Below are 11,488 nucleotides of genomic sequence, written 5' to 3' on the forward strand. Positions count from 1 at the left end.
GTTACTCCCATAAACACAAACAAAAGATCTGAATCTGTTTTAAAATCTTGTTCATTTAAATGGTGCTTAAACTGGTAAAAAATAAACAACAATACTGTGTTATAATGGAGTTTTCTCATCAACGTTAATAAAAATACTTATCTAATGTTTAGAATGCATGAAATATGTATAAATACAAAAATATTGTAGGAAGGCTAGATGCAGTAACAACTGTGATTATTAACATCTACTTCAGGACTCAGTAGTTGTAGTTTTATATATATATTTAATAGAATTGAGTGCTTTTTGAAAACATAATTAACATGACAAATAAGATTATGCATCTGGGTAATGTCAGCTCAGTTCTGTTATATTGTCTTTAGATTGGAGGTTACTGATAGGACTGAGCGACTGAGCAAAGGTCTGCAGAGTCTGAAGTTCTGCCTGCAGCACAAAACCTCATTCATTTATCAGTTTGCAATCGTAGTCAGTGTTTCAGAATTATTTCCATCTCTAGAGTTTCATTTCAATTATTAAACCTTTGCTATAACATGGATGATACATTGTGTGTTTAAATGCCTTTGCAAAATCAAAGCCTCAAACTATATATTTTATATTTACCCTTTTTTTTTATTAAAAATTAGGCTATTATATGTTCAATTTTTCACCAGAAAGTAGAATGGTATTGCGAGTACAAAAAAATTGTAAAGAGCTCTTGAGCGTGTAGGCTAATATTTAGCTTCTGTTTTGATGTTATATTGTTAGAAATACATATAAACTTGGGCTGTTTATGAGCACTAATAATTGTCAAATTAAAAGGGACTGAATTAAACTACTAGAAGTTTTATTATAACTTCATAGAGTATCTCCTTTTTAAAATAAAAAATTAATGTAGCATGGTAAAAACATGGCCTTTTTTTACATTCAAAACCTGCTGATCTGACACAAAGTAACATAACACTAAATTCTGATTACATTATGGGTGTTTAAAGACAGAATTAGAATTGCATTCAAGATGACATATGTAACAGTCAAAAAATTATGAAATATTTCATAATATTTTACTCAGTAAAATTGTAAAATGTTTAAATCTTTATTTATTCATTTATTTTATTTTCGGCTTAGTCCCTTTATTAATCCGGAGTCGCCACAGTGGAATGAACCGCCACCTTATCCAGCACACAGTTTTATGCAGTGGATGCCCTTCCAGCCACAACCCATCTCTGGGAAACATCCACACACACTATGGACAATTTAGGCAATTCACCTGTACTACATGTCTTTGGACTGTGAGGGAAACTGAAGCACCTGGAGGAAACCCACGCGAACGCAGGGAGAACATGCAAACTCCACACAGAAACGGCAACTGATCCAGCTGAGGCTCGAACCAGCGACCTTCTTGCTGTGAGGCGACAGCACTACCTACTGCTCCACTGCGTTGCCTGTTTCAAACTTATAAGAAAAATAAATTAATTGAAGGAGAGGGTTATAGACTTTAATTTTGCCTTGTGTATGTGAAACGTCCCAAGAAAAATAATCAACTTCAAAGCATTACCGAGTGTATCATGGCCAGTTTTCAGTTTAAAAAAGAATCATGCATTCATCCAAGTTAATTATATATAATTTTATTATAAACTGAGTAAAAAATTAACCCTGAAACCAGTTTCCAAAAGTCGTCAATAAATGTACAAGCACAAAATAGATGTAGGAGACTTTCAGGTTTAAAACATTCTGATGAAATGTCTTTTTAAAATGTATTAATGAACAGATGGCAGGGATACCTGTGTAATATTTTCTTTATCTTTTTTAAATACATTTACTGTATTACAGAAAGATACATTTGGTGCACATCATTTACAATAATAATCATTAGATTATTTACAATGGTGCCAATAAAGAATGAAAAAGAAGAAAAAAGAAAGAGGAACAACCAACAGAAATCAAACAAAAAACAAAGAAATATCAATAGGCCATCTGATCTGAGGGTAGATATATAGATTTAAAAAAAATTGAAAGTGAAGAGGGCAAAATAAGAAGCAGCAATTTAGAGATTTAATTGATTATAAAGGTCGTGCAAATGGTATGCTTTGAGTACTTTCTTGTTAAGTGAATCTGGAACTGTAAGTAATTTTTAATCTCTTGTAAATGCTAGAAATGTTAGCTTGCAACTTGACATTGACAATATACATTTATGAACATAAAATCTGCATAAAGAAAAAGGTTTATTTTAAAGTAGACATTAAACTTTGTTATAAAAAACACCAAAAATGACTTTTGTAGTCACAGAAAAATGCTGTAAAGTAATATTTGGACAATTGCATGACCAAAATAAGCGAGGAGTTTCAGCGTTAATCTGACAAAAGGAGATATTTGTATCAAAGTATGATCCAAATCTTTTCTTTAAGACATTTTTGATAGGATAAATGTTATGTAATAATTTAAAAGATATTTCCTTTACCTTTTTAGTAAGGAAAAACTTGATGTATGGACCATATATTTCCCCAGTTTAAATAATCAAAAAGACCGTTTCAATGTGAGATAGCAGAAGGGGTAGAGTTTTCAAAAAACACAGCTCTTATTTGATAATTTTTCCTTTTTATTTAACCTTATTGGGGAGTAAATAAAAAATATTCTACTTGTACAATATTTCTCCACCATTTTATGTTGTTACCCTTCACATTTCTCCTAAACAACAGATGTCGCTACACATCTTTCCATCTGTAAGCGAGTGAATAAAAGAACCGTCGCGTCTATTGATCGTCATCCTCGTGTCCAATGTTTTCAAAATGGAGAGGTTGACATGCACGTAATAGTGAGCATGTTGATTTATTTTGATGGTCGTGCATAAAAAATAAGGCAAAGAGATGAAGTCAGACGCCGAGGAGTTGATGCCCAGACTCCTGCCAGTGGATTCCTGCGACACAGAGGAATATACTCTTACCGAGCCGCCTAGAAACCCTCAGGAATATCTCAGATTTGTCCAGTAAGTCTTTCGGCTATTGAGGTAAAGTTGGTTTAATATTCGCACATTCAGACATTCTCATCAATAATACAGTTTTAGAAAAGTATTATTTGCAAATTGTAAAGAAGGAGATCATATTAGCTGCCAATGACTACTAAAGTACAACATTATTCAGTCAATTAAACAGTACTTATGTTGTTAAACCCTACTGGAAAAAAAAAACAGCTTAAACCAGCCTAGGCTGGTTGGCTGGTTTTAGCTGGTTGACCAGGCTTGTTTGAGAGGGGTTATGGCCATTTGCAGGCTGGTTTCCAGTCATTTCCAGCCTGGTCTTAGCTGGGCAGGCTGGGAGATGACCAGCTAAAAACACACACACACACACACACACACACACACACACACACACACACACACACACACACACACACACTCACAGAGAGAGCGCTGTGGGGGAAATCAGAGCACCTAGAGGAAACCCACACCAACACGGGGAGAACATTAAAGCTCCACGCAGAAATGCCTTATGGCCCAGCCAGGACTCGAACCAGTGACCTTCTTGCTGTAAGGTGACAGTGGTTACCACTAAGCCACCGTGCCGCCCGTCAAGATTGTGGCTCTATGCTGGTTTCATACCTAGAACCTCATAGTTTGTTACCCAATGCTTAGCACGTTGAACTAATTGATCAAATTGGTAAAACTAGTGATCCGAAGGACAGTGGCACTAACAAAATATGATTTGGGGCTACACTTTAATGCTTTTGGCTAATAAATTACTATTACACAGAATAACTATTGTAAATATTGTTTGTAAAAAATGTTATTTTACACATTCTAATGCAACAGGAAAAACAAAACTACTTTAAAGCTGTATTAGCTTTTTCTTGTTGATGAAACTATGCTTGACTTTGACTCTTGTTCGATGAACATTATAGTAGTCAGCATTTTACAAGTGGATTGAAAACGCTTTTCGAAATTGTTCTAAGACAAGAGTGGGTGTTGTTCAATGGTTTTCGGGCAACTTTAATAAAAAGACCCTGTTTAAATATCGACTACTGTATATTTTACAGGAGGGAAGCATCTCTGTGTCCAGATGTTGTTGTGGCACAAATTGATCCAAAGAAGCTGAAGAAACAGTCAGTGAATGTGTCTGTAAGTGGGAAAAGTGAACTGAATAATCTGTTATAAATTCTGTAATGTGTAAAATAACTGTGCCATTATTTTTGCCTCAGATCACAGGTTGTCTTGCTGCACCTGAGGGTTTTTCACCCAGCTTTAAATGGCAGCAGCAACAAGTCAGCAGATTTTCAGAAGTCAGACAGGTGTTCAATATTAACCACATTAGTTTCTTTAAAGGGATAGTTCACACACAAAAAATGAATATTTACTCATTATTTATGAATGTTACTATTATTCAAGTGGTTCCAAATTTTTTCAAGTTTATTTTTTCTGTTGAGCAAATCCATTCATTCATTTTCTGCCGCTTTTCCGGGCCGGGTCGCTGGAGCAGCAGTCTTAGGAGACAACCCCAGATTTCCCTCTCCCGAGACAGTTCCTCCAGCTCCTCCGGGGGGGATCCCGAGGCGTTCCAAGGCCAGCCAAGAGACATAGTCCCTCTAGCGTGTCATGGGTCTTCCATGAGGCATCCTCCTGGTGGGACATGCCTGGAACACCTCCCTAGGTAGGCGTCCAGGAGTCATCCCAAACAGATGCCTGAACCACCTCAGCTGAGTTCTCTCGATGTGGAGGAGCAGCGGCTCTACTCAGAGCTCCTCCCGGGTGACAGAGCTCCTAACCCTATCCATAAGAGTGCGCCCTGCCACCCTTCGAAGGAAACTCATTTCGGCCACTTGTAACCGTGATCTTGTCCTTTCTGTCATGACCCAAAGCTCATGACCATAGGTGAGAGTAGGAACGTAGATTGACCGGTAAATCGAAAGCTTTGCCTTTCGGCTCAGCTCCTGTTGAGCACAAAAGAAGATATTATAAAGAATGTTAGAAACCTGACTTCCATAGTAAAAAAAAACAAATATTATGGAAGTCAATGGTTACTGCTTTCCAACATTTTTCAGAATAGATTCTTTTGTGTTTAGCAGATGAAAAAAAAAACAGGTTTTACAGGTTTTCAGCTTTGTTCAAAATAAAGGATGAGTAAATGATGACAACTTTCATTTAATATTTCATTCTGTCATCATTTACTCACCCTTTATTTTGAAGAAAGCTGAAAACCTGTAACTATTGACTTAGTAGTAGTATTTAGAATTTGTTGTTACTACAGTATTTCTTTTTCCTAATATGGAAGTCAGTGGTTACAGGTTTTCAACACTCTTCAAAATGCCTCTCAACAGAGGAAAGAAATTCATAAAGGTTGATAACCACTTGAGGGGGAGTAAATACAGAGTAAATGTTCTTTTTGGTTGAACTATCCCTTTAAGTACTTTTAGACTTTTTAGAATTTGTTTTTGTAATTTGTTTCATCCATATATTTCTTGTTTCAGAGTGTGAACAAGCATCGTCAGCATTGGAAAGCTCAGTTTTTGGATGATAATGTTGTCATGGTAGGACTTTATTTATTATTGGGCTTAAATTAAATCTGAAAAAAGCTGCTTACACTGGAGACTTCTTTTTCCTTTCAGCCCAAAACTGAGGATGAGGATGGATGGAAAAGGTTTTGTTTTGGTGAGAATGTTTGTCTTGAGATTCAACTGAAAGAAGAAGACGGTGTAAATCCAGGACTCGATTATGTCAAGGTACTAATTTGCCCTTCAAAAGATCATTTTACACTGTGGTAGTTGTTTGACAGCTTAAATAGATTATATTAAAGGGATAGTTCAAGCAAAATCAAATTTGCTGTGATTTTATTTATTTATTTATTTATTTTTCAAACATAAGTTTTGGATTGGTGATAAAATGCATTTTAATGCCAACCAACACTTTGAAATTAATTACAAAAAAATGTAATACATATAAATACTGCTGGCCAGGGCTTGACATCAACACCTGCCAAATGTGGGTAGATTTCAGCTCTGGCGGGTAAGACAGCTACTCGCACTAGCCACTTTGGCTGGTTGGAAATAGTTTTTAACACATAGTTTTCTTAAAGCAGGGTTCGACAATAAGGATGGGCCAATATGCGTGCAAATGTGATCTTAGAATCGAGAAACAGCACGACTGACAAAAATAATTGTGTTCGCGCGAGCAAAAGAAAGCAGGCAAATACCTCATAAGAGGATGATTACTCGCGTGCACAGGTGATGTGATGCGCACGACTGTTAAAAGGGTACACGGTTCCGTTTACTTGCGCGAAACAACCGTGTGTAGAGGAAACGTAACTAGTGCGATCGGTTCTCTTTGAAATAGACTAGAAAAAAAGCGCTGATCGTGCACCCACAGTCCTGCTGCTGTCAAGAGCTCAAGATTGAACATTTTTTTAAATATATTTATCCTTTCGTAAGCAGCAGCAGTCACAGCTTTCATTTGAATTATTCTTTGAACAGATTATTAACAGGTCTAACATTAACCGTGTGCACGTGATCATCCTTTCATTATCACACATGGTATGTTTTTACCTGCTTTTTTTGCTTGCAGTTATTTTTGTTAATATAGTTTAATTATCATCCTTTGCAATAGCATTGCTTTAATATGAGATTAACTCCCCATTTATGTGTAGTAACTGCTGATCTGGGACCTTTAGCTAGGACAGATTACTGTGCATATTTTAAAAACGTGACAATAGATCTTTTTAAATGTCAATTTTTATAAAAAAATAAGTTTTGTTGAATAAAAAGTACATGTATGCAGCTGTATTTTGCTTGTTTTGACACATTTAAAATGTGTGGCTAAGAAATAATTATTTCTTTTTGGTGTGGTCAGAGATAAATTTGATAAATCCTTAGTTTTGAGCCCTAAAAAGTGATGTAAAATAAAAACTAATTGCAATGCGACATCCCATTTGCACATGCACACCACACACAAAAACTGAAATGAGTGAGGAGGCTTGTGGACAATACAGAACATCTAAATCAAGTCATTTTAGCATGTCAAAGTCACATTTATTCATATAAAATATATTTCCCAAACAACAAAAGTGTGGCTGGTGAAAAAGGCCAGTGGCTAGTAACTTTGTAAATCTACTAGCCATAGTGGCTGGTGATCAAAAAAGTTTATGTCAAGCCCTGCTCCTGGCTCCGAATGATACACTGAAGTCTTAAAGGAATAGTTCACACAAATTCAGTCCTCATTTACTCACTCTTCACTGGTTTTAAACCTGTTCAAGTTTTTTTTCTTCTGTCGAGCACAAAATCAACAAAGGTACAGTTTCAGCTTGAATTTACCTCTGTAATGTTCTGCAAAAGAAACACGGTATCACTTTAGTTTACATTTACTACTGGCTTATTACCTGCCTATTATTAAGATAATAAATGTTTATTAGTCACCTTACAATTATAAGGATCTATCTGACATTTTTGTCAAAATTGAGTTATACGTACATGTACAACATATTCTTATTAAATGACATCTTATTTACATTATGGGATGTTTTTTTATAAGTTGTTTACATTTTAAGACCTTTTATTTAAAAAAACAATATTACACACATACTGTTTGCTATGAAATGCAAAAACTTTGAAGCTCAATATCTCACAATCATTCTGAACGCAGATAGAACCTTATAAATCCAATGTGACGACTTATAAAGTATGATCTTAGTTTAGATCCCTAATCGTACCCTATAGCTAAACTCAATTACTACAATACTATTAATAAGCAGCTTATTAGTATTTTATTGTCTTAGTTAATCGTTTGCTAATAGCATTTATTAAAGATTCAAATAAAGTGTGAGCAGAAAAACTACATCTTCGATGACTTGAGTAAATTAACATCAAATTTTAATTTTGTGTGAACCGACCGGTTTAGTTGAATATATTTATTATCACATTATTTGAGCTATTTACAATTAATACATTTTTATGAATCCCTTTTATTAGACCGGTTTCCCACCTTTCCTGAGCATCGTCAGCAAACTAAGCCAGGTAACTTTCGATCGATAGCAGCTGTGGTTATTGTTCACATGTATCTGACATACATTCTGTTTAATATTCTGATAAATAATTAATTGTCATTTCATTACATTCTCTGTGCAGTCAACTGTGTCTGCTGTGCTTGAGTATTTGATTAATTGGTTTGAAGAGAGGGACTTTGTTCCACAATTGGTAAGTGAAAAGTGTATTTCTGAGATGTATTTAATGATATGGGCACTCTAAACGTTTGTGACAAATATATATGATAGTTTTGAAAGTTTCCCTGTTGTGTGTTTCCCCATATTACCTTACAAGTAGTTTATAAAGTACTGTAGCTGTTTGGGAATTTAAAAGGTCTGCAGTGTTTCAGAGATCTAAGAGGATAATAAATGGATGCTTTTTTCCCAAAAGAACACTCATTTATTTGACCATAGGTAATGCATGATGGCAGTCTTTGGTTGAAACAGCACAAAATGACTGTGTACACTCTTAAAACCCAACCATTGGGTTAAAAAGTGTAATTTAAGTGTAATTTAAATTCCATATTTGGCCCAATGTTGGGTTAAAACAACCCAGAATTATTTATAGTGTTTGGTTGTGGAAGCCACTGGAGATGGAGTTCACATGTCGTAATATTTATTGACATATATTTTATTTATTATTATATTTATTTTATTTTATTATAATTATTATATTTAAGTTTATATTTATTTATTTATTTTTTTTAAAGGCTGGCTTGTTTTAACCACACTTCAACCAAACTTAAAATTGGGTTATTGATTTAAATTTAATTTAAATGACTTTAAACCCAACTGTTGGCTTAGTCCATATTTGACCCAACATTGGGTTAAAATCACCCAGAATTTTAATAGTGTTTTAGAGTGCTGAGAAAGCCTCTGGAGATGAAATTCAAATTTGGTAATATTTATTAACATATCTTGTTTATAATATTAATTTATTTAGAATTTGGGAATTTTAGAAGCAGGGTTGTTTTAGTCCCACTTTGGGTCAAATTTACACAAACTGAAAATTGGGGTAATTTATTTTTTAATTTAATTGAAATGACCTTTTAAACCCAACTGTTGGCTTTGTTCATATTTGACCTAGCATTTGGCTAAAACAACCCAGATTTTCATAGTGTTTTAGAGTTCTGATGAAGCCTCTGTAGGTGAAATTCAAATATGGTAATATTTATTAACATATCTTTTTATCAATTAATTTACTTAGAGATTTCGAATTTTAGAGGCTGGGTTGTTTTAACTACACTTTGGGTCAACTTTGGACAAACTCAAAATTAGATTAATTTATTTGAATTAAATTTAAATGACTTTTGAAACCAAACTTTTAGCTTTGTCCATATTTGACCCAGCATTGGGTAAAAACCACCCAGAATTCTTTTTGTAGTGTTTTACACTGCCAATGAAGCCTCTCGAGATGAAGTCAAATATATTTATTAACATATCTTTTTTAATAATAAAAAAATATTTATTTAGAATTTCAGAGGCTGGGTTGTTTTAACCACATTTTGGGTTAATTTATTTTAATTAAATTTAAATGACTTTTGAAACCAACTGTTGACCAAATGTTCACATTTGACCCAGCATTGGATTAAAATAATCCCGTATTGTTTAGAATATGCATTTGGTTTCTGACACAAGGTACAATTGGTCAACCAATCACAACAGAATCAATCCTCTGACCAATCACAGAAGAGCAGGCTCTCAGAAAGGAGAAATTTACCAAAACCGGATCTTTGACCAAACCATTTTTTTCTTTTAGGGAGAAAAGAGCTAGTGCTGTTAAGGCTGGGACACACCAAGCTGATGTTAGGGATGGGCGATACCAATTATTTTCTTTCTGGTCCGATAGCAAGCATTTCAAGACAAGTATCACCGATAAAATACTTCAATTAAATATGTTTTAGGGATTTTATAACATTTTTAAAAATCACGTTCAGTATTATTATTAAAAAAAAAACTATAGACATAACTTTTTACATTTATTAAAATTACAGAACAAAAATTGGCTATACAGCACCATATATAAGTGTAACGGAGGCCTGCTAGAGAAGTGCTATGCAGGAAAACGTCACTCTGACCTCTAAAGGTGCTCTAGCGACTGACACTCAAGGCTATGGTCTTTAGCCTCCTTGTTAGAGCAACTGACTCCCATGCAAAGATTCGCTGGTTCAATCCCAGACTGGGTTGGGTGCAGTTGGACCAGTGGGTTACACGTGGGGGCTCGTCCGGGATGGGAGTGAGGTTTAGCAGGGTGAGTGCAATGGAGGCCAGCTAGCGAAGCTCTGTAGGTAAATCCAAGTCCTCTGACCTCTAAAGGTGCTCTAGCAACAGACGGTAGAAGCCATGGTCTTTAGCCTCATTGTTAGAGCAACTGACTCCCATACAAAGAATCGTAAGTTTGAGGACCGGGTTAGGACCGGAGGGTTACACAACAAAAAAATAACAGTAACCTTTGGTTTGGTTGGCCCCAGCCTTTTTTTAATTTGATTGTTTTCGATGGATTTAAAACTACTGTAGGAGGCCTCCAAAATATAATTGGACACATTTGAACTTTCAGCACTTCTAGATTGTTCAAGTACTATTATAACAACAATTTAAAGGTATTATTGAGCCATATTTTTCACTATGCATTGCTTAAACTTTAATCTTTATCTCCACAGGGCAGATGGTTATATGCATTACTAGCTTGCCTTGAGAAACCATTGCTTCCTGAAGCTCATTCCCTTATCAGGCAGTTGGCAAGACGGTGCTCAGCAGTCCGTGCCAATCTGGTAAACACTTATTTTACTCTGATCTGAATTAAAAGCTGAGGGTACCACTCAGATCGGGCCTCGCTTCGGCTGCAGCTTTAATACTGGAGCTTGTTTGCGAGAGCCTAAAATAGGTTGAATAGAACAGACAGAATATTTTATTTTCTTCCTCTTCTAGGAGAGCAAAGATGATGATCGTTTGTCAGCTCTTAACTTGATGATCTGTATTGTTGCCAGGTAACTGACACGGCGCTGTTTTGGCCAGATTTAGTGTTTCCTGAAATATGTGCAGATGGTTTTATGATGTATAATCACACGTCTCTCTGTTACAGGTATTTCGAGCAGAATGATTTGGCTGACAAAGAGTGAAGCAGGCCTTGGAAACAGATGGAAGAAAATTCGTAAGATTTTGTAAAATATAGATTATACAGTTACTTTGCCAATAGTTCAATGTAAAATAAAGTACGCCTGCCCTTTTGTAATGCAAATGATGTGTCATGTTAAACATTGGGATTGTCAAATAAAACTGGCTTCTTAGTATTGCACTGTCTTGTTTTTTGTGTGCTGTGAATGGCAATTAAACCGATTTATTAAAGGATTCACTAGAAATTTAATTTCTCTTTGCAAAGAAATGTCTATTGTTTTGTCCCTATTCGTTTGCTTATTAAAATAAAAGAAACACAATTTTCTCTTTAAAAAACAACAACTACGTGAGATGTTACTGTGTGGTTTTAATTACTTTGTTGGTATATCTATTAA

At 35.1% G+C, this 11,488-nt stretch overlaps 1 protein-coding gene across 2 annotated transcripts; it reads left to right on the plus strand.

The window, feature by feature from the left end:
• Positions 1-2,733: 2,733 nt before the first annotated feature.
• Positions 2,734-11,269, plus strand: gemin2 (gem (nuclear organelle) associated protein 2). 2 transcript variants are annotated; one of them, NM_001017608.2, is made up of 10 exons: positions 2,734-2,962; positions 4,009-4,090; positions 4,171-4,260; positions 5,437-5,496; positions 5,575-5,688; positions 7,927-7,971; positions 8,083-8,151; positions 10,640-10,750; positions 10,908-10,966; positions 11,062-11,269. In NM_001017608.2, exons 1-10 carry the CDS (start codon positions 2,844-2,846, stop codon positions 11,096-11,098), a joined length of 786 nt encoding a protein of 261 aa, NP_001017608.2. In that variant the 5' UTR covers positions 2,734-2,843; the 3' UTR covers positions 11,099-11,269. The 2 variants fall into 2 exon arrangements, with proteins under 2 accessions (NP_001017608.2, XP_073783321.1); XM_073927220.1 differs by having other exon boundaries at positions 2,742-2,983; positions 11,062-11,267.
• The last annotated feature ends 219 nt before the right edge of the window (positions 11,270-11,488 follow it).

This window comes from Danio rerio, chromosome 17 (assembly GCF_049306965.1).
Source record: "Danio rerio strain Tuebingen ecotype United States chromosome 17, GRCz12tu, whole genome shotgun sequence".
NCBI lineage: Eukaryota > Metazoa > Chordata > Actinopteri > Cypriniformes > Danionidae > Danio > Danio rerio.

Coding starts and splice junctions, on each gene's coding strand:
- gemin2 (NM_001017608.2), top strand. CDS start 2,844: ATGAAGTCAGACGCCGAGGAGTTGATGCCCAGACTCCTGCCAGTGGAT. Junction 4,261..5,436: donor GATTTTCAGAAGTCAGACAG/GTGTTCAATATT, acceptor TTCTTGTTTCAG/AGTGTGAACAAGCATCGTCA. Junction 10,751..10,907: donor CAGCAGTCCGTGCCAATCTG/GTAAACACTTAT, acceptor TTCCTCTTCTAG/GAGAGCAAAGATGATGATCG.